Source organism: Aythya ferina (assembly GCF_964211825.1).
Source record: "Aythya ferina genome assembly, chromosome: Z".
Lineage (NCBI taxonomy): Eukaryota > Metazoa > Chordata > Aves > Anseriformes > Anatidae > Aythya > Aythya ferina.
Genome location: NC_140299.1, coordinates 67,389,521 through 67,412,844, shown reverse-complemented (window position 1 = coordinate 67,412,844; position 23,324 = coordinate 67,389,521). Strand labels below are relative to the sequence as shown.

General features: G+C 42.9%; 1 protein-coding gene and 1 long non-coding RNA gene across 5 annotated transcripts in view; one reads left to right on the top strand and one right to left on the bottom strand.

Annotated features, from left to right (window-relative positions):
- Positions 1-213: 213 nt before the first annotated feature.
- On the bottom strand, positions 214-6,126 carry LOC311426725. The gene is made up of 3 exons (XR_014686985.1): positions 6,016-6,126; positions 2,295-4,585; positions 214-1,620 (listed from the first exon to the last, which is right to left on the bottom strand). It is a non-coding gene; the product is annotated as an uncharacterized lncRNA (long non-coding RNA).
- LVRN (laeverin) overlaps positions 5,176-23,324 on the top strand; it is a 43,256-nt gene continuing 25,107 nt past the window's right edge. For 3 of the 4 annotated variants that reach the window (XR_014686984.1, XM_084503314.1, XM_084503313.1), the window contains exons 1-6: positions 6,020-6,679; positions 15,491-15,633; positions 16,900-17,039; positions 19,194-19,320; positions 21,236-21,390; positions 22,738-22,851. Coding sequence is in view for 3 of the 4 variants with exons in the window: in XM_084503314.1 (XP_084359440.1) it covers positions 6,045-6,679; positions 15,491-15,633; positions 16,900-17,039; positions 19,194-19,320; positions 21,236-21,390; positions 22,738-22,851 (1,314 nt within the window). In the remaining variant the exon portion in view is untranslated. Of the gene's footprint in view, positions 5,596-6,019; positions 6,680-15,490; positions 15,634-16,899; positions 17,040-19,193; positions 19,321-21,235; positions 21,391-22,737; positions 22,852-23,324 lie in introns of those variants that run through there. The other variant, XM_084503315.1, reaches the window with a different exon arrangement.

The window sequence follows — 23,324 nt, the reverse complement described above, 5'->3', positions numbered from 1 at the left end:
GGTAAATCTTAGCACGCCTAGCACTCAGAGGACAAATACCACATTGCTGGTTCTTTTCAGTGATGTTGACAGAAAAACACTAGGCATCTGAAAACTGAATAAAAAAGCACTTGATAAAAAAGGCCAAAAACTCTGAGAATGCCACCATTCATCATATTAAGAAATATCAAACTACTGACATTCAATGCCATTTAAAAAAAATAAATCCACTTGTAAGTGATTTCTGGTCAAATGTTTACTTGTTTTCATGCCGTCTCACAAGACACGAGCCCAACAATGTTGGTACATTTGGAGAAAAGTTGATATCTATTCAAGTTTCTAAATGCACTGACAATCAGAAAACATTAAACATCACACACACAAATTAAATTCCGTTTGGAAGAGAGCTTCACATGCTGCAAATGATTCATGCATTCCCTCATCCTTTTCTTATTAAAGCCTTAAAAGGTGTTCAAAACTTCATTCTAATTACCGGTGCATTGTTAATTATTTTTTTTTTTCCTGCTAAACAAACTGGTAAGAACATGATATACATCTTTCCTGTATATCCTCAGTTGCAAGATTTGGTTTTATCAGTCTTACTGATTGCCCACAAAAGCTTAGAAGCCAGCTGATAGGTAGAGTTACCAACTATACAAAGAAATTACTGATAAAACTGTGACCTCCTAAATTCCAGCTAGCAGAGCCTCTTGCAATTTTCATCTCCTGTTCATATTCTGGATAGTGGCTTTCTCATCTGCTGTCGTTACTTCTTTGTTACTTTCTGGTTCGTTGAGTGGAGCTTCTTGTGTTCTCTGGAGATGGTTTTGTGACCCTCCTCAGGGGATGTGACTCTCACAGGTATCATACATGCAGACAGGGCTGCAGGCCTCTCTTGTGTGTTTGAGCACCCTGAGGTGTTTGGAGGGAGCCTTCTCCATCGCTGAGTGAAACTCCACCCAACTGATGCAATCATTTTGTTGATACTCTGTTTTATGGTTCATCACTGTGGTTTTGCCCATGTCATTTAGGTATTACTGTATTCTCCTCCACAAGTAGAAATACCCAATGAAGTTATAACAGAATCACAGATCCAAAAAATGGTTTGGGTTTGCAGGGTCACTTCCCACCAGACAGGTTTCTCAAAGCCCCATCCAGCCTGGCCTTGGACACTTCCAGGGATGGGGTATCCACAGTTTCTCTGGGTAACTGGTGCCAGTGCCTCACCACCTTCTGAGTGAAGGAATTTTTCCTTGTATCTAATGTTAACCTAATATCTTTTGGCTTAAAATCATTCCTCCTTGTTCTACCACTGCACTCCCTAATAAAGAGACCTTCCCCCAGATTTCCCGTAGGTCCACTTGGGGCTGGAATGTCTCCATGGGGTCTCCCTGAAGCGTTTTCTTCTCCAGGCTGAAGAGCCCCATCTCTCTCAGTATTTCTTCACAGGAGAGGTGCTCCAGCCCTCTGAGCATCCTTGTAGCACCAGTGCTTGCTTTTGCCCTCTTCCTGTCTTTTCTACAACAGTGTTTACTTGAGGTTGTTGTTGCTGTCTCCTGTTTGCTCTGGAAGATCCAAACCAACATGTTGATACATAGGTCCAAAGAGGCAGTCAGCAAGGTAAAAGTTCACGGCTCATCCCTTGAACGAGAACAAAAGTTTAAAACAAAGTTTTGCATTGTTTGGTAGCCTATGAGACAGCCAGAGGATTTTCAGTGTCTTGTTCATTCAAAATACCAAGGAACAATTTTTAATTAAAGCATCAGTTAAAAAATACTTTAATTACAATATCAGACATCATTGCCAATAATGGCAGACTTTCAAGCATCCTTCCCTACACAAAAGTTTTGAATACAGGTGTATGACTAATTGTGGTGAAAATACTTTTATTTCTTACATGGTGACTACTGTGCAAGGACATCTCACTCCAAACCTTTCATTAACTTGAGTTTTTAATATCAAGTCTTTTGTACAGGCTCTGATGTTTGGTCAAATGTGACTATTTGAAGTTGGAAGCCTGCTCTGTATTGCCTTTCTCTTACCTACCTGTACCAGTCAGTTAAAGCAATCTTGCCAATACAAATGCGGATCTATGCTTAGTTGTGGCTGCGCCACCTTGTAACATGAAATCACCAATAGATCTATACAGAGAGCATACAAAATCTCCTTAAGAACAGAAACATTTAAACTGAGATTTTAGTGTTGTATTCTTTTTTCCTTATTAGGGAAAGGAGACCACCTTCTTCTGAGTCTAACCTAAATTTCTTGCTAGCTAATAACACCTATGTTGACCTTGATATTGAAGATACATTCACCTTGAAAGAGAATGTAAAGTAGTTATCATAAGCCTCCAGGAAAGCTGAGTGCTTCTTTGATGTGCCTGGTAAGAAGTTTTGGTCCTCAACAGCTCATGCTTGGCTCACTGTGCTTATTTATAACTAATTCTGCCTACCTATATATCACACTTCTTCAGATGTCTGGGAATCTTGAAATATCCATTAAATCAAACATACAGAGCAACAGCAAATGTCTACAACTTCAGCATCTCCTATGGAGTAGCTCCTGCCAAAGATACTACCAGGCATTACAACATTTTCAGCTCTGATACGCTATTGATTAGTTAAAGAAGGAAAATAAACAGTGCATAGGAAATCATAGTCCTTAAAACAAACAGCTCAAATTAAAAAATAAAAATTAAAAAATGGAGATTTCATGGACATGAGTGTAGATGGTACACATGAATCCCTCATGCCTAGGACAAATATTGTTCTAGCTTTGTAAATACAGCAAAAATGGGGCATCTCCATAAAACCTGAAAAGAAAACAAGATTACAGTTCTGTTAAAAACAAAGACAAAGTTGATCAGCAGCAGTGCCACTGCTAGAACTGCTAAGCTATTGGAAACTCCTAAATCAGGTTGAATGAAACACGAGCAATATGACGTAGGGAATCATCTTTCAGCCTAACAATGATGTCACTTTACTTAAACACGTGATGAACCTTTTTCTTATCATTTGGTGTATGATTTGCGATGATAGCACAGAATTTCTTTACAAAAACAGTACTAACAACCTGAAAATCTTGATGAAATGGGTGACTGCAATATTTTGCTAATTGAAATTTCATGCCAAATTTCCTGGCCAACTAGCACGTGAAGTGTAGTTTACCTTTCTGTGCCTTAGTGGATAGCAAAAATCGTGCTGCCATATGCGACCTTCTCTTGTTTAAAATTCAGGGAACATAAACGGGACTTTGAACAGCCAGCAAGCATGGCACAGACCCCTTAGGCTGGAATGAGATAGTTAAGTTTGTCAGGTGCTTTGGTGTCCTTCAGAGTGACAGAGCTGTCTGAGTCCTTTTATAACAGGTGATTTGTTCTACCTCCAGGTGTGTACTAGAGGCTTTGGCTGACTTAAACACAAGTCTCCTGTTTCCATCCAAGGTCAGGATTTGGGCTGAGCTGTGGCCTGACATGAAATTGTGTCCAAGATGTCATAGCCACAGTACCTGTCCCCGGCCCATGATTGCCATGGCTTTGACTTCAGGAACACATTGCTCAGACATCTTAACTCTGTAAATGCACTCATCAGGTTGGCAAACGGTATTATCTGCAGCAGAAGCCACTTGCCTGTATTGCACTGCACCAAAAGTGTTTCAAACGAGTAAGTGTCTGTGTTACCAGTGGGTGGGGGAATTCACAGCCGTGGGTTAATAAAAGCCTTCACCCATCAGTTGCTTTGTAGGGTAACTGTTCTAAATCATTTGGGAAAAGAGGTTAAAAAACTTTTAAAAATACGTACTGTAGGTCATTACTATTGTGCTTTTATTACGTGCTAACTTAGGAAAGGAATAGGTTTGAATTCTCCACTGCAAGCAAGAGAAAATAAAGTATGTTTAATGGCTATGATTTGTAAACATTAAAACAGATCCTGCACCATTAAGAAGGGCAAAGTTCCCCTGGAGTCCCTACAGTTTTCAGGCTTATTGCCGAGCAGTCCTGCTTGTTTTTGCAGACACGGAATGAAATGGCTCACAATTTTGATTTTGCCTGTGCCTTGTTTTGGGGGGTGAGTGGGTAAGCACATTTTTACTGAACAATGTTGAAGCTGTATTTGGAATGCAGGACATTAAAATCCTCTATAATTTTCTGCAGTGTGTGGGCTTTTCCATTAGAAATGCTGGTGCCCTTCTACAATTTCTTCTCCCTGTCAGCTCTTCCTTTGCAGCACCGTCCTTTCTTTCCTGACCTTTCTGGGAGTTCTTGACCACTCATCTCACCCAGGCTCTGCAGTGTGTCAGCACTTGCACTGAACAGCCCTCCAGCCTGTCCCTTGGCTTCCTGCAGGCACCATTGCAGAAGAGACCCATGGACAGCAAACAGTTTTCTGGCAGTGAGAGGGAGAAGATGCCTGCCTGAGAACCCCTGAGAACATTTTCTATGCAGTCATTCCCATGACTTGTAGTGGGTCACACAGGTGCAAGGGCTGTTAGTGCAGGGCTGTGGGTCCGGGGACCTCCAAGGAGTGCTCTGTCCTGTGGCAATGCTGCAGTTTGTAGGAGCTTGTCATGAAGCCTTGCAGTGAAATAATAGAGGTTGCCAGGCATGCTGGAAGAAAAGGGAGAAGTTGTTGATGTGCAGGGTGAAAAGAGCAGAGGTGTATGAGGCATGAGGAAGGAGAGGAGGGTGAGAGAACAGAGGATGGAGTGGAAAGAGCATGGAGGCCTGAAACAGAGACACAAAAAGAGGTCCCAGGCATGGTGGAAGGGAAGACTGGGTTAAACAGGTGGTAAACGAGAACAGAGTGAGAAGAGAAGCACAGAAGCAGAAGTAAGCAAACACAAATCTCCTGAAAGACAGCAGAAGGAGGTGGGGCAGTGTGGGAAGCCAGCCTGTTGGGAAACCAGTGGGTAATGGCAGCACAGGCACCGGGCAGGAGGCCGACGAGGCGAGCCCTCAGCCAGCAGGATGGGCTGGCAGAGGGGATCCCTGACATCCCTCCAGCAACAGGCAAATGGCAGGTGCTGGGACCAGAAGCTTTCTTTGTTCGGTGGCATGGATCCGTCCCCTAGACCCGCAGCAGCCAGCCTTGCTGTGCCTAGCAGGAGGAAAGTGATAGCTGCCTTCTGTTCATTACCACGGGACGGGCATCTCTCTCAATTAACAGATATATATTATCAGGAGGGATGGCCTTTAGTGAGGCCTTTGAGGTGAATTTACTTTAGCCATCTCAGCTTTACCTGTGGTGGCGGAACAGAGCTCGGTACCTAACCCAAATGCCTCGGTTTTGTAGGCATCGGGGGGCACATATAGCGTTGGGCGGCAGCTGTTGTATGAACCACTAGCCCAAGGAAATGGGCTAAGATCAGAACAACAGCAAAGGAAAAAAAATAAATAAAAGTGAAAAAGGAAAAGGAGAGGAGGGAAAAACTGCCTGCCATCCAGATTTGGGAGTGCCCGAGGCTCTGGCACGCAAGGGCCGCTGTCCCTGGCTGCTGCCCCGGCTGCTGCGGGGCTCGCGGTGTTTTAGGGGACGAGCTGCAACCAAGCAAAACCGGCGGGCAGGGCTGCGAAAGAGACCGCGACTGAAGCTGGCGCTCATCTGCCGCCCCGTTTAGGTACCGCTCCGGGCCGGCATCACCACACGGGTCCCCCAGACACATTTCAGGGCGGTCGGCGTGCGCGGGGCGACGGGGGGGTCCGCGGTGTGGGTAGAGGGGGCGCGGGGAGAAGCGAGGGACCACCCCCTACCTCCTATCCGCATCCTCATTCCCCATCCCCATCCCCATCGCTGTCCCTACCCCTACCCCTACCCCTACCCCTTCCCATACCCCTACCCCTACCCCTACCCCTACCCCGACCCTACCCCTACCCCTGTCCCTGTCCCTGTCCCTGTCCCTGTCCCTGTCCCTACCCCTACCCCTACCCCTGTCCCCGTCCCCGTCCCCGTCCCCGTCCCCGTCCCCATCCCACCCCCTCCCGCCGCAGGTGCCGCCGCCCCCCGCACCGCCCCCCCGGCTCCGCCGCCCCGTAAGTACCGGGCGCTCCGGGCGGCCGAGCAGCCGCGATGGGCGCCCGCGGCGGCTCGGGGCTCTACGTGGGGCGCCGGGCGGCCGCCCTGGGGGCCGCGGTGCTGCTGGCCCTGCTGGCCGCCCTGCTGGCCCTCGCCGCCCTCTACGGGCGCTGCCGCGGGCAGGCGGCGCCCCCGGCGCCCCCCTCGCCCCCCGACGGGGCGGCCGGAGGAGCCGGTGTCCCCGGGGGTCCGCCGGGGGTCCCGTCGTGGCGGCGGCTGCCCCGGCACCTGCTGCCGCTGCACTACGACCTGGAGCTGTGGCCGCGGGTGCGGCCGGGGCAGGCGGGACCCTTCTCTTTCGTCGGGCAGGTGAACATCACGGTGCGCTGCCGGCAGGACACGCGGGCCGCGGTGCTGCACAGCGCCGGGCTGCGCATCCGGGGAGCAGCCGTCCGGGGACCCCTGCCCGAGCCGGGAGACGCCGTCTGGGGGTCCCTGCCCAACTCCGGAGTCGCCGTGGAGGTGCCGGAGCCGCCGCAGGAGGCAGCGGGAGAGGTGGCGGTGCTGGAGCTCCGCGGGCGAATGCAGGCCGGGCGGCGCTACGTGCTGCAGCTCGGCTTCCAGGGCCGCCTGGAGGAGGACCTGGACGGGCTCTTCCTCACCCGCTACACCGACCAGGGGCGCAGCAGGTAGGTGGCCTCGTCGGCGGCTGTGTGGAGATGCGGGCTCCTGGCTCCACGCCTGACCGCAAGGGGCTGCAGGGTGCATGGTGCAGGAAGATGTGTCATCCCAACGCTGTCCCCAAACCCATCATGAACTCCAACCCTATCCCCATTCCCATCCCCATTCCTGTCCCAGTTTCTGTCCCCATCCCTGTCCCCATTCTCGTCTCCATCCTTGTCTCCATCCTCATCTAAAGCCACATCTCCAACCCCATCCCTATTCCTGTCCCCAACTCCATACCTATCCCTGTCCCCAATCCCGTCTCCAACCCAATCTCCAGCCCTTTTCCCATCCCCATTCCCGTCCTTAACTGCAACCCCCACCTGCTGAGAGCACTGCCCAGCACCATCTTCTCCTCCCCTCCCCCTGCCATCCCCAGTCCTCTGCTTTTTGCCCTATGGCAGTGGGACCGGGGCAGTGTGAGCCTGCCAGACAGGCCATCACTCAAATCAGGTTTTGTCCTCAAAGCAAGGCATGCTTGCTTATTTGTTTATTTTAGTTGGGAATCTTCTCAGGGTACTTTTCATTCTGAATGTGAAATTTCCTGCAGACAAGTGAAGCTTAAGTTTGTGATTTCAGTGGTTCTGGTTGCAGGCAAATTTCTCAAAATAGGTGTTTAATGTAGGGGTAGGAAAAGCGCTTATTTTAAAGGTACTTCTAGGTACTTATACTTAAAGGTACTTTCTAATAATTAAAGACGTGGTGAATTGCTGCAGGACATGAAGCAAGTCAGAAAGGAAGCTAGAGTTAAAATTCAAGTGTTCTTGGCTCCCAACCCACTGATGAGTTCACTGAAGTAAACTCCCTCAAGCAGTTCATGGAGCTCTGGTCCAACCAAGTAATGCTCAGTTACCTGCAGGATCCATATGTGCATGTCACTGTATGCGTACTAAAAATCACAAGCCATGAAATAAATAGTTTTTATTGAAACAGAAGAGAGCTGTGTGACTTCTCTGTAACAAGTAGTAGCCTTTTTTATTTTAAGGAGATAAGTTGATTATCCTTAGAGAAAAGAACAGTATGTTATTGAGGGATTTTAAGAAATTTCTTTTTCTTTCTTTCTTCCTTTCTTCCTTTCTTTCTTTCTTTCTTTCTTCCTTTCTTCCTTTCTTCCTTTCTTTCTTTCTTCCTTTCTTCCTTTCTTCTTTTCTTCCTTTCCTTCTTTCCTTCTTTCTTTCTCTCTCTCTCTCTCTCTCCCTCTCTCCCTCTCTCTCACATTCTCTCTTTGTCTCTCTTTTTTTTTCTTTCTTTTTTTTTTTTTTTTTCAGTTGTTATCTCTTTGTTCAGTTAGTGTCATTTACAGGTATATTTGTGCAAGTTTTGATTCAAGGAAAATCCCAAATTCTTTGCCTAACTTTCATAATTAAAAAAAAAAAAAAATCTAAATTAGAATGGAACAACCATTTAATTGTTTAATACTGTATCAGTGTACTTTATGGTGCCATATTAATTCGGTCAAAAACTATTTACAAAATACTGAGTTAGACTGACATTTTAAAATTCATACTGTGTACAATTCAGAGAATCCAAAACAAACAAATGTTTTTAGCTATTGTCAGCTTTGCTGCCACAGTAGAAAATAAGAAAAAGTGCTTTAATATCATTAAAATAATGTGTATCATTTGATTTCAAGTTGTTTAAAGGACTTTTGGCAATTGTTCTGTTTAATTCTTAGCTTACCATGAAGCACTAAGGAAATGTGAGACTGCGGTCTAGTTTAAAGAGATGCCAGTGGTGTTCAGACACTGAAATAAGTCAAAGGGAATCCACTGATTGCAGATAAAACATATTGTTTTGGTTACTTGTTCCTGCCCACATTCCTGATGTTCTTGAATGGATTTTGCATATCTTTCTGCTTTAAAAGGGCTTTCTCATCAAGAATAGCATCAAGAGTATGCAACACAACCTTGTTATTTTTTTCCTTTACTAAGAATGAAATCATCACTTTACCAGCAGTTTCCTAATCTGATGGGGTCCAGTTACACTGAAGGGGTTTTGCCATCCCCATTTTGGAAGAGGTGCATTGTGAGGAACATATTTTGTAAGCTCTAGCAAGCTGTTAAGGATGGAAGAAGCTGTATTCTGATGGGTTATATAGATCACAAGCGATTTACAAACACTCAGCGTCTTTCTGCTCCAGGCTGCAGTACAAAGCCCATTACTATTCTGCAAGGAAACCACTACCTCCTGTGGGTAGCCCTGTAGCTCTTCCGCAGGGACTTGTACCTGGCTCCGTCAGACCTTCAGGATCTAATTCCTGCACAGGCTTCTGACTTCAGTTTGTAACTGAAACCACCAGCTGCAGCAGACAATGTGCTGTTTATTTGCGGTCAAACAGACTCCTGTATTTCTTGCATGCGCTAGAAGTTTTAGTGGTTTTGTAATTTGTGTTTCTGGAACCACTAGGGACCTCTCATTTCAGAAGAGTTTAGGCACAGAAGGGCAAGTTTTCAGTAGACAGCTAGATCCTAAAGAGAAGTGAAGTCCCTGAAATCTGTGCCTGAGCTTTGGCACCTCCTGGTTTCTTGCTCAGATACCTACATTGCTCTTGACAGGCTGGTAGAATTAGCTGTTTGACATGAAGAGCTGTTTTTTCCTTGTCCTTCCAAGACAGAGAAGAAGTGCACTGGTGAGGCTGTGAGGAAAAGCCATTTGCAATAAGAACTCCCTGATGTTTTCAGAAATGCTAGCCTCACCTCTATGGAAGTCAGAATAAACCAAAACCCAAACTTCACTGAATTTCCAGAAGTTCACAGAAACACAGAAACTGTTTACAATCTGACTGATCACTGGAGACTGTGCATTATTTACCATTATTGATAATTTGTACTACCCACTCAATCAGGTCTTACACATGAAAGAAAATTCTGGAAAAATGGAAGCACTACTTATTAGTACCACACGTCTACACACGTAGACACAATGTATATATATATAAAAAAAAAAAAAAAAAAAAAAAAGATACAATACGGTCCATGTCTACAGTGACTGCAACAACAAAGGAGTTGAAAGAGGAGGATGCCCCTACTTCACCAGCACTAATTATCTGTAAAGATTTCTTGTTGGAATGGGATTTTGTGTTCTGCAAATAGATGGGAGAGTCATGCTAGGGTCAGGGTAGGCAGAAAGATTCAGAAACCATCTTTGCCCTTCTTCTTTAACAGCACTGGTGCAAACATAAACAGTGCAGGAGGTTAGACTGAACATCATCCTACATGCTGATACTACGCTGCTGTGATTAAGCTCATGTATGCTGCTCCAGGCTTAGCAGAATAACAATGACTGTGCTGTGAAGAGCGGGCTGTATGTGTACTGGGTTTATGTGGCAAGGGTTTGGTAGTGGGGGGCTGCAGGTGTGGCCTGTGTGAACAGAGCCCAGCAGCTGCCCCATGTCAGAGCAGAGCTAGCTCCAGCTGCTCCAAAAAGGGACCCTCCGCTGGCCAGAGCCGAGCCATGAGTGACACTGGGTGGGCCTGTGGGACAGCAGAGTTAAGGGAGGGAAAGAACTGCTGGGCAACAGCAGCTGGGAGAGAGGGGTGAGAGCCAGCCCTGCAGCCCCCCAGGTGAGTGAAGCAGGAGGGCAGGAGGTGCTGCAGGCAGGCAGCAGCAGTTCCCCTGCGGGCTGTGCAGGGAGAGGCCCCTGGTGGAGCAGGCTGTCCCACTGCAGCCCATGGGTCCCACATGGAGCAGATCTCCACACTGCAGCCCCCCCCCATGGGTGGAGGAGCCCCCGGTGGAGCAGGTGGATGTGGCCTGGAGGAGGCTGCGGCCCATGGAGAGCCCCCGCAGGAGCAGGCCCTGGGCCAGAGCTGCAGCCCGTGGAGAGGAGCCCACGCAGGAGCAGGGGGTCTGGGGGGAGCTGCCGCCCACCCGTGGGGGACCCGTGCTGGAGCAGTTTGCTCCTGGGGGATGGATGGATGGATGGACCCCGTGGGACAGAGCCGTGTGGGAGCAGTACTTGAAGAGCTGCTGCCTGTGGGCAGCCCCCCAGGGTCAGTACGGGAAGGATGGCATCCCTGGGAGGGACCCCATGGGGAGCAGGGGCAGAGAGGGACCGTGAAGGAGCATAGGAGATGAAGTGCTGTAGACTGACCACAACCCCCTTTCCCTGTGTTCCCCAGTGCTGCTCAGGGGTAGGAGGTGGAAGAGGGTGGGTGGAGGGAAGGTGTTTTTAGGTTTTTATTTCTGGCTGCTCTAGTCTAGCATTAATTATCAACAAATTAAATAAGTCTTCTCCAGCCAAGTCTGGTTTGGCCATGATGATAATTAGTGAGTTATTTCCCTGTCCTTGACACACACATTCTTCATGTTTTCTCCCCAGTCTTCCTGGGGGTTCCCCACCTGGTGGGGGGTGAGAGGGCAGCTGGGTGGGTGGGTGCCTGGCTGCCAGCTGAGGTCAACTCTGCAAATGTAGTCTTATGCAACTTCTGTACAAATACCTGGCTGGGTATGGCTGGTGTTAAAAGGAATTCAAAAATGTGATCAAATGCAGTGTTTGTGCTGATTTTTAGCAGTTGCTGACGTTTGACTACCAGAATGATGGAAAAAGGGGGTTAGAACAGCATTGACACGGCTAATTGGGCTTTACAGCAGGGAACCTGAATGTTTTAATTCTGTTTCATATGAATAATTGAATAAGATCATCAAATTCATGCGACAGAAATCAGAGCAAATAACAGGTTTGGTGTTTTCTTGGGTTGTGTGTTAGCACTGAATATCATATGCCTGAAAAAAGGACTAGTGGTTCAGCCATTACACAGAACAGGATTCTGTTCACTGTAATACCCTTGTCCTTTGAGCCACTTCAGGGTTTGCTAAATTATTTAGTTCTTACATATTTTTAAAGTGAAGAAAATCAGACCTAATATATGTTAGCACAGAAAAATATCATACTATTGTATTGTAATACTATTAATATTACAAATAACATCACCTGAGTGAGAAAACATTTTTACAAGAACAACTTCTTTTGCATCATCATGACTTATTTATTTTACAATAATGCTGTTTTTTTTTAACAAGTGAAGCAGTGTCCATGAGGTATTTATAAACTACACATGAATCATGCTTCATTTTTCCTTTTTCTGTTATTTTCACGGACTGAAAATAATAATAATAATAATAATAATAATAATAATAATAATAATAATAATAATAATAATAATAATAATAATAATAATAATAATATAGTCTAAGTCGTCAAAGCTTTAGATCCTGTTATCAGTTTGTTTCTCTTTATTTAAAAGTAGCATGTCTTTGATCTTGTTTTATAGGAAGAAGGAGGCATAGGATAATTAAGGAAGAAAAAGAAAACTATGCACAAAGGTACAGGAGCAAGAGAGGAACTTTTTTGTCTGCTTATGCAATGTTAAGCTTTGTTGAAAATAAAATTCCTTTGGGGTATTTTTTTTTTTTTTTTTTTTGTGATACAATTGTAACATAGAACACAGTTTGGTATTAATTCAGTTCATGCTAATACCTTCATCATTTTGTTTTAAACAAGCAAAAAAGAGCCCCAATGATGAGTAATTCTGACAAATGATACGAGGTAATGTGTGTGTGAAATGCCAATTATTTGTGTAACATGCATGAAACATTCCCATTTATCTTTTTTATTTGGAGACCTGCTGAAAAATAATATTTAAACTGTCCTCAAATTTCTTTTTTAATGTTGATGCTTTAGCCCAATGTCTGCTATTTGGTGCTCCTGAATAAGAATTTCTTGTGTGCAAATTTGCTAAATGTCTGTGTTAGTTTCTGCTGGCATGGAGCCTGCAGAGGCAGTGATGCCTCTGGTGTTGCAGAGTTTGCAGTCATGAGGTTGCTCCATCTTTTCTAGAATGACAATCAAATGCACAACAGCATACTTTCCTACACAGGAAGACAGTGATTAGGGCAAGAGTATTTCTGCTATTGATTCCCTTTATGAAGGCAGGGGACAGCCACTTTTGCTGCTTGCACAACCTCAACAGAAGGTAGAGTCATGTTGTGTCACCGGGCACCACAGAGGGGAGGTGACACAGCAAGGCAGCTGGTGGCTGGCACAGCACACACATGACTCTGCAGGAAGCCAGGTCCATCAAGGACATCTTCTACAATGATAGGCAAAAAGTCAAATACATCATGCTGCTTTCTCACTTTAAAGGAGGCATTGTGGTCCTAGCAGTCACCTGGTGACAGCACATGTTCCACGTGGGTTCTTTTATATGACATAAATTGTATTATGGTACAGCATCACGGCATATCTGCTAAATGCAAAGGATACCACATTTTGAGAGTACAGTTGTTTTGAGCAGGGTTAGGCAACACAGCTGTGAAAATGGCAGCAGCCAAACATCTTTCAAAATACACAAATTTAACGAGGGCTGATCTTGGGAATTGGGTGCAAAGTATTGCTGGGTTTTGCCAGCTCATCTCCTTGGGTCAACTTGCACACAATGCAATACATCTTCTGTGAAGTGGTATACATATAAATGGAAAGCTAAGCCATTCATTTCAGGTACTGAAAAAGGGAATCTCAAAACATGGAACTTTAGGTTTATGTCCTCATGTCTCAGACATGGTTCAGTGCTGTATATCACAACCAGGTGGAGTCATGCTGTACACATAGCGTTGATCTGCACTGCAGGCCAGACTTGTTATATACTGTTACTTACTATAAAAATACCTTCCTGGTGGCCTCTGTCTTGTTTGCTAAGTGTGAACCTCTGTGAACCTTGCATTAGGGAACATCTCTGCTACAACTGAAAAATACTGGCCTTGTGATAGCATCCGGGTTACTGGAACAAAAAGACCATGCCATCCATGTATCCTCTCCGGGGACTACTTGGCTCAGTTTTGAAGTCTTCAGAACTTTCTGGAAGTTTTAATAGTTGAAGTTTATGTGTTTGCCTGCCTGTTCTGCTCAGTTTTAGCATGTGCATCACTGCTCCCTTCATTCACGTGTATAGCAGTCTGATTCCTATAGAGTCTTTCTTGTTGTCTTTGGGCTGATAGGTATGGGGCTTTGAGAAACATTATAGTTGTTTTCTTTCTAACACCTGGTGAAGATGCCTTGACGTGAACAGCCCATATCTATAGCTCTTTATGGAAATTTTTGCCACTAGGCTTAGTGATTCCATCATCATGGCCACTGGACATCTTGATTCCAGCCACCATGTCACAAAGATTTGCCCCAAATGGGTCAAAGCTGCACAGTGTAAGGTAGAAAATGATCTTGTATATTTTTCTGGGTTTGACAGTGCAGTGGGACATTCTTCTCTGTGTGGTTTGACAGAATTGTGCAAGTGCATCTATTCACGGTTACCTGAAACATACCATGTGTACAATTTTTTATTAAAATGCACCATTAAAATAGGACAGCATGCATTAGGTAAGCAGGTAAGCAGATGTATGGAGAGATTGTATTTAGAATCCTAGAATTATTGGGTGGAAAACACCCTCAAAATCATATAGTCCAACCATACCCCTACCACCACTATCACCCACTAAACCTTGTCCCTAAGCACCACGTCCAACCTTTCCTTGAACACCCCCAGGGATGTTTATACCAACACCTCCTTGGGCAACCCGTTCCAATGCCTGACTGCTCTTTCTGAGAAGAAATGTCTCCTCATTTCCAACCTGAACCTCCTCTGGCACAACTTGAGGCCATTCCCTCTAGTCCTATCACCAGTTATTTGTGAGAAGGGGCTGACCCCTGCTCCCCACAACTGCCTTTTAGGTAGCTGTAGAGAGCAATAAGGTCTCCCCTGAGCCTCCTCTTCTCCAGACCAAATGACCTCAGTTCCCTCAGCCACTCCTCACAGGACTTGTGTTCCAGACCCTTCACCAGCTTTGTAGCCCTTCTCTGGACACACTCCAGCACCTCCATGTCCTTCTTGCAGTGAGAAGCCCAAAGCTGAACACAGTACTCAAGGTGTGACCTCACCAGAGCTGAGCACAGGGAGACAATCACCTCCCTAGTCCTGCTGGCCATACTGTTTCTTATACAAGCCAGGATGCTGTTGGCCTTCTTGGCCACCTGGGCACACTGCTGGCTCATGTTCAGGAGAGCATCAGCTAACACCTCCAGATTCTTTTTCTCTGCACAACTTTCCAGCCACTCCACCCCAAGCCTGTAATACTGCATGGGGTTGTTGTGCCCCAAGTGCAGGACCTGGTGCTTAGCCATGTTGAACCTCATACCCTTGGCCTCTGCCCATCAATCCAACCTGTCTCTCTGCATGGCCTTCCTACCCTCCAGCAGATCAACACTTCCCCCCAGCTTGGTGTCATCTGCAAGCTTACTGAGGGTGCACTCAATTCCCTTGTCCAAATTGTCAATAAAGATTTTAAAGAGGATGGGCTCCAACGCCAACCCCTGGAGAACAAATTATGACAGTTGGCACCGTATCGCTTTTGAGCACCTGCCTGCTACGTGCAAAACTTTAACATACTCTGTCTTAATAACCAAACTAGAATAGCTTAAATATTGAAAATTGGGAGCTTTTTCCAGATATTAAAAACAAAACACACACACAGAAAAAAAAAAAAAAAAAAAAAAAAAAAAAAAACACCATAAACTAATTTAAAAAGACTGGTTTTCCCTAGAAGCATCCAAGCTGAGCTGTCTGTTAGGTGTGGCTATTTGATCAAGACTTGGAATAATAAACTTTTCGAAACCTGCATATCCATGTGATTAACTTTGTGCTTTGTATTTGGCATTTTAATGCACAGTATATTGATTTTGATCAATGTAGCATGCTGGATTTATCCTATTTGTATTTTGTATATAGCATGCTGATTGCTTCCCAACTGGAACCAACATATGCCAGGACGGTTTATCCATGTTTTGATGAGCCTGCCATGAAGGCCACATTTAATATCAGAATTATCCACGACCCAAGCTATGTGGCTCTTTCCAACATGCCTGCTATTGGTAGGTAAAAAACAGTAGACTTATGTTTGTTTGTTTGTTCTTTGAATTACCTTAAAAGAGGGAAAATTTACTTGAACAGACTGTAGATTTATCATCTTTTGCATTTAGCATTCTTTTGCCTGTGGGCTAATCTCTTGAAAATGTGCAGAAAATCTGTGTCTATGAACTTAAATATTTGGAGAGAATTATTCATAATTAATGTCTTTGATGGCAATAACTCCTTACTGCCAGTTGTGATGTGCTCTCCTCTGGCTGCTGGAGGCCATTCAGGGCTTCATTCTTACCCTTTACCACTGTGTCAGCATCTGTCTTACTGCATGACATCTGCTTAAAGCAAAACAGCAGCTCCAGTATGCAAAGCCTGTAATTGTGGTATTAAAGGATTGCATTTCATTCTAAGCTGCTTTTAAGATGTATTTACGTCATATAAAAAAAGTATTTTAGCATACAGAGAGACTGCAGCCTCCTGTGTGTGTGCAGGATAAGGATAACAGGACTATAATGCTCTGGAAATGCTCCTTCTGCCTCTTGCTGGGATCTCATGTGAGACTCATGTTGGATATAAGATTCCAAGCAAATTCCATAAATTACTGTTCTTACGGGACTCTGTGGGATCTCTCGCCTCCTTCTTAATGCTTTTTTTTTTTTTTTTTCTTCTTTTTTTTTTTTTTCCCTGCATTTCAGTGTCATGATTTTTGTTTCACCCAAATAATTTTCAGCCATGAGAGGAGAGTTTAAGATTTGCATAGAAGCAAAGTAATTTAGGAATTATAATGGATGGGACGTCTATGAGAATTGCTCAGAAGAATTTTTTCCCCTAAGAAATGTTTTCCCCTAAGAATTTTTCCCCACATTTAGAAGAAAGGTACACATATAAAGTATAAGTACTTCATAGTTCTCAGGCACACATAACGTATATTTGAATTGTAATATATTATACATTTCAGAGATATGCAGCATGGGATAAATTGTCCACAGTTCATCCACACCCTAAAACTGATGCAGTTTGATATGCTTCCAAGACTTTAGTAAAGAAGTTCAAGAGTAAATTTTGGATGTTTTCATGAAAAGTAATGACTGATCTATGGTGGTAGCAAGAAGTTTGGCTGCTTGCCTTTTACCAGAAGCATATGAAGTTAGTGCAGAAATGCAGCATATCAAGAGAGGTGTAACAACAACAATAACAACAGACATGCAGAAAAGACTAATTCCTTGTTTGTTCTGGAAGAACAATAGATTGACTGTTTCTTTAATTTGTTTTTCAAGACACATCTGAGATGAAGGACGAAAATGGAAGCCTGTGGACTGTTACCACCTTTAACACTTCATTGAAAATGTCGACTTATATAACTGCTTTTGTGATTTGTGATTTTGATTATGTCACCAGAACTGAGCGGGGAAATGAGGTAAACATGAGGCTGCATAACACATTATAGCAGTTTATGACAGAAGTTGGCTCTGTGGTGCATCATGTGCTTTAGAAGATATCAGAGACATAAACTGTGCTTTCCATTCCAAAAGTATTTGCTTATGTGGCAAAACTGCTAACATTAATCTTGCAGATATTTCTGCAGAAAGCTTTCCTTTGGAGCAATTAGTTTATTATCCTGTGCTGATCATTTCATATGTGCCTACAGATACAAATCCAAAAGTAGGTATGTGTTCCATATGTTAAGACTTTAGGGCAGCTACTCTGCAGAAGGTGATGTTCAAAATTCAGAATCCTGTTATCTTCTTAACAATCTTGATTGGAAAAGATGCCAATTTCCACTGCTGTGACAAATCATTGAAGTGCAGTGTATTGTTCAAAGATGATGTCTGTCATGAATTCCATACTAGCAATAATCTACTCCAAACCTTTTTTTTTATACTTCTACTTTAACTGTTTTGTTTATTTATTTATTTTCCCTGCAATGAGCACATTTTTTAGCCTTTAAAAGTGTCTGTTTTGTGTTTGAAGCCTTTTCATCACTGAGGATTCTGTTTTCCTCTTCTACTACAAGAGTCAAATCTTCTTAAGGGAAGCTGTGAAAAAATAATGCCATGGCACTAGCTGCTTGGCTTTCCTTCTTTTGTTGAAAGTGAACAGGGAAGAGATGTAACAAGTTGTCCTAAAACAAAAGGTGAAGTCAAGCATATAGCCCTACACTTGCTACCCTTCATAAATGAGGTCTTGGTGCCAGCTCTATGATTAGTTCACTCTCATCCTACTACAGAAAGGCAGGACAAGGTGAGAGGACAGTGCTGAGGTGTAGCAGGAAGCACAATATAAGCTTATTTTTAAAGCGAAGATTGGACATGCATGTCATATCTGCTGTCCCCTGCATAAATTCTGTTGGGTTCTTTTGTCTCTTGCTGGTAACTTTGTCTTGGACAGATGTCTCCTGACAGCAGTGAGCCAAACCAAGCATTAAAACTAGTGTTCTTTCAGAGCAAAAAGGCACCACCCATGCTCTGTTAGGGGTAAGAGGATATTTTGACCCCATATTTCAGAGGTGTTCAGTTTATGCCTCCACAGTGTTTGTGTGAGCATGTTCATTGTGTCTGTTTTATTATTTCCAGTAAGTGAATTACAACCCAAAACATGTGTATTGTATTTCAAAAGTCATACTGGGATTAGGGTTTTAAGTCTACCCATTATGTCTAGGTTTTGTAAAATGAAGAGATCTGTTCTTTGAAACCTCTCTGAAGCCTTGGCTGAAAAGAGGGGCTCAGAGACTAAGAATACTTTGTTGACTGAATATGCTTTATTTTTTCTCTTGTAAATTAAATCCTGATGGTTCCCCAACTGTGCTATTAGGGTTTGGCTGTGCAGCTCCTTGTGATACCCTCCATTGCATTTAGGTGCAAGAAATGTTGAGCTTTTAAGCTGGTAGGCACTTGGAGTCCTTGTATCCAGGGATACATGATGGAGACATAAACCTCTTCTCAGTCTGCTCCATCACTTTGGGCAAACAGTTGCCCTCTTCAGTACCATGACATAGCAAATGGGCACTGGGAAGGAAAGCTTGTAGCTGCTGTCTCCGTTATTCAGAGGTACAGGGATCTTCTGCTCAGAGGTTCCTCTCTGTCTAGCAGCAATGGGAAATCAGTTTTTTGTTTCAGGCAGCAAGAAAGCTAAAGAAGAGTTTTGGAAGATAGCAAGAGCACTCTGAACTTCCATTTCTCTCTGTTTGGGAAAATAGTGGAAGGTCTTCCACCCATGCCCACTGGCTGGAATACATTGGCTTAAGATGTGTGGATCTTAGTAGTTTTACAGCATCTTGTATTTAATAAAAGAATAATTAGGAATCCAATTGCTCCAATCATCTATAGTTGGATTCAAGTCTTGGCCCTTCTGAAGTGCTGGAACTCTCCCTGATTTTTTAGCAGGATTAGGCTCTGGGCCATACTTTGTCAGGTCCAACAATATGTGGGCTGGGATTTTTTTTTCTTCAAAAGCTCATTACATGATATGATGTGGACAGACAACATTTTCAAACAATGATTCATAGAAGAGAAACAAGGAAAATGAAAATATTAGGGTTGTCTGAAATAATGCTTCCTTTTTTTTGTTGCAGATACGTATTTGGGCTCGGAAAGAGGCCATTAAAAATGGGTATGTTGACTATGCTTTAAATATCACAGGCCCAATATTTTCATTTCTGGAAGACTTGCTTAACATCAGCTACCCACTTCCAAAGACAGGTGAGATTCATTATTTTCTTAAATGGACCAGGAATAGCTGTTATAACATTTACGGAAACAATGGGTTCTCTTGCAGTATTCTCTTCTTATAACTTACCGGTATAAAACCCTTAAGCTTTAACTCACTGAATTCTCCTTTCTGCACCGTGACTCTTCTTAACCTGTCATTCAGCACCCTTATCTTCACATTAAGCTCATTCTTTAAAGTAGCATTTCCTAATAAAGTGGCAAATAGGTCTATAAAGTGGAAAAGGAGTTGTTTAGTCATTTGGTCTATGCATCCCAGAAAGAGACAAAGATGCTGGAGTCCCCAGGTGTGCCTAAAAAATCCTTGCTTACTGTAACACATGCTTCCCTGAAACATTCCTTGCTTTCTTCAAGGTGTCTTCACCTGAATGCTGAGCTGGCTGTATGTTCATGCACATTTCTCCCTGGAAAAAAAAAAATCCCATAGGAAAACATTATTTCTATTTAAAATCGACATCAAGTTAAGTCACTTCAGTCAAGAAAGTAGGGTGCCATCATGTGGTCCCATTGTGCAGTTTGCTGCTGGTATTTGGACTCACAGAGGCTTCATTCAGCACTGATGTCACGAGGGAACTTGCTCTGTTACACAAATCCCTAAGACACTGAAAGCACTGAAGGTAGAGCTTACCTGAAATGAGTTGAGGATCTGCCCATGATCTTGGCAGATCTGGGGGAGAAGAAATTTCCTCCCTTTCCTGACTAGATAGTGTGCTTATTTGTCAAATCTGTATTTTGGCACTTCAAAGAAAGAAATTTTCATCTGGGTAAATGTAATATATGAGTATAGAGTAATATACAGAATTACTTACCGCACTTCCTACATAGAATGTAATATATGCAGTTGTTGCTTTTTTAAAAGTTATTTTAGTAATCGTGCAAGGTAACCAAAGACTGTAGACAATTATTTTTCACTGGTGAATTCCTCTTTTTAGCAGCAATGTCAATATGTTGATTAATTGCTATAAGAATATTACAAAAGTGGTGTAGAAGAGCAGTATCACTGATTTCCTATTAGGTAGGATTACAATTTCACATAATGCTGTTAATACAGTTGCAGTCCCCACAGTAATACAATACTGCATTTCAGCTGCTTTTCCTACTGACTCTCCTTGAAGTTCTGCTTAAAAATCAATAGGATTAGATCAAACAAGAATAGCCTCTTGTAAATGCTAGAGATTTCTGTTGCAAATTAAAAATGCAAACCAAAACATAAACACATTTAAATCTAGGGATATTTATGGATTTGTTTTCAGCTGCTTTTAATCGAGTTACAAGTGAGATCTTTCACCCCAAGCTGGCTTTGCTGTAAGCCAGCAGTGATAAGCCTGGGTGAGATGCAGTTTACGTCGCTTGGGTTCAGTGTCATGCACATGTTAACTGAGTAGATTTTGGATTGGAAATGGCCCATGGACTGCTGAATTTCAGTATAAGCTCAAGTCTGCTTCGAAAACTCCGTGTACGTTTTGTGAAGTTTGTGCTCTGCTGCTGAGCTCAAGCAGTCCTCCTCTGAGATCCTTGATGTTCATCCAGGGCACATCTCCATTTCCTCCAGCTCCCACATTTGAACTGGAAAACTGCATAGGTAGAACATAGCCTTCATTTTTATTCAGAAATGTTCTGTGTACAAGATACAGGACAGATGTGGGCTTTGTGGGTATTTATTATACAGCTCCCTGAAATATTGGCAATCATAGATGAAAAATGACAAGGGGAAATTTTGCAAAGTATTTTCAAGGGTGTTGCCATAATATAGCAAAGAAAGGATAAAAATGTACTATCTTTTAACTACACACTGAATTCTTATCCAGTGTGATCATAAAATCATGTGAGCATTTAACTTCCAAAAATTTTTAAGATACATTTTTTTTTTCTGTTTGAATCAATTTAGATCTGGTTGCACTGCCTGATTTTGGAGCAGGTGCTATGGAAAACTGGGGGCTAATGACTTTCCAAGAATCATCACTGATGTACCTCCCAAGTGATAAATTCACAAGCAGAAAGGCAATGATTGCCATAATTGTGTCACATGAGCTAGGACACCAGGCATGTGGTAAAAAGTTCTGTACATTTATTTGTCTATAAATTTTTTTCCTTCTGTTGCTGATGATGCAGTCACTGATTATTGATAAAATAGTGACTTAACAGTAGGGGGTGAGAACACCAGAGGGTTGAAATACTATTCATGTGATCTTTTGTTCTGCTGATAGACCAATATTAAAAGCAGATTTTGTCATATTCTGTCATATTATAGGCTGCATACTGACTGCATAGGACTCATTGATAAAAACCTGTTAACAGAAAACTTTTTTTTTTATTATTTTTTAAATCTTACATAGTAACTGAATGCCATACTAGAAGATACTGCAGGGAAGTAGGGATGATAGTACTGTCTATATACTATACATTTGGTACCTCAGTGGGAGAATGAATGGACTTCATAAGGGCTACTTCATAATGGGATTGCATGTACATATTGAAAAAGGAATTTGCTTTTCTGTAAGAAAGCCAGTGATATCATACAGAAAATGGAACATGAGCATATTTTACACTTTTTTTTTTTTTAATTGACTAAGTCTAATTTAGTGTTCTTTGCCGGAAGAAAGCACCTAGTCAACAAAGTTAGCACAAGATTTTAACTTGGCTAGTACACTTGTATGTCCTTCTGACAAGGTCTGTAACTTTTCAGACCTTCAGATGAGCAGATTGTCTTTATTGCAGGCCAATAAAATAAATGGCAGCACTTAATTAAACTTTACTTTAAAGTAAAGCTATAGTCCAAGCTTTTAAGAATTAACAAATAAAGTACAAATCTTCAAATTATCATTTTTTTCTTAAATATGAACTGCCAAATATGAGTACATAGCAGCTGTTGTGGAAGTTTTATTGCTCACTAGGATAGGGATTTTCTGATTTTGGAAATGGTTATTTCCCCAGTTCTGTTTATTATCCCCTTGACAATTTCCTTTTGTTAAGAACATGGAAAAACAAAAGTTATTATTTTATTTATGAGTGACTCTTTGGAAAATGTTTTTGCAATTGTTTGATAAATGTACTATTTTTAATTGTAGCCTGATATGATCTTTTAGATCTGTAAATTTTATTGGAAGTGTTTAAAATTAAACAGAGTAGAAGACTGACATAATGCACTGACGTGCTTATGGCATGAAATTGTAGGCGAAACAATTAAAAATAACTGACTTTTGACTTTTTCCGAGATGCATTTTTTTTCTACTTAATTTTCACTATCTGCAGGAATACCCAGCATTATATTTGGTTGACATGTACATGTTGAACAAAGTTCCTTCAGCGATGATATGTGTTTAACCTATAAATGAAAACAGCAATCTGAAGAGATATTAAGACTTTTATTTTTTTTTCTTTTTATTTAAGTGGTTTGGAAATTTGGTTACAATGAACTGGTGGAATGATCTGTGGCTTAATGAGGGGCTGGCATCTTACTTTGAGTACCTGGGAGCTACCTTTGTTGAACCCAAGCTTTCACTGGTAAGTGCTAGCAGTTACTGAACTAAGTAAGCTAAGGCACTAAAGTTCTAGCATGTAGGAAGAAAAGGAAAATGCAGGTGATGGAATTTAATTAAGCCATGGCATTAGCATCTTCACTCCTTTGGGAATGAACAGCAGCTCTTGATTCTTCCCTAGAGGGCTTCCATCAGCTGGGGACTGTAATCATGCCCAGCTCTCTTACACCTGGCACAGAGGGAAGCTAGAGAGCTGTGACTTTATGATGACAAGGATCTAAAGAACCGTGTTGGTGTTTTACCCCCGATCTGTGATTTAACAAACTTAGCTGTTTTTTCCTGGATTCTGAAGCTGATGGTTTCCCTCCCTGTGTTTCCAAGCTCTGTGTGAGAGAGCTGGGCACCCCATATCTCAGGTACATTTACTGGGCAGTGTCTAAGCTGTTTCATTCTACTTCTTCAGGTCCATGGATGTTTGGTTGTGGATGAGGCAAATTG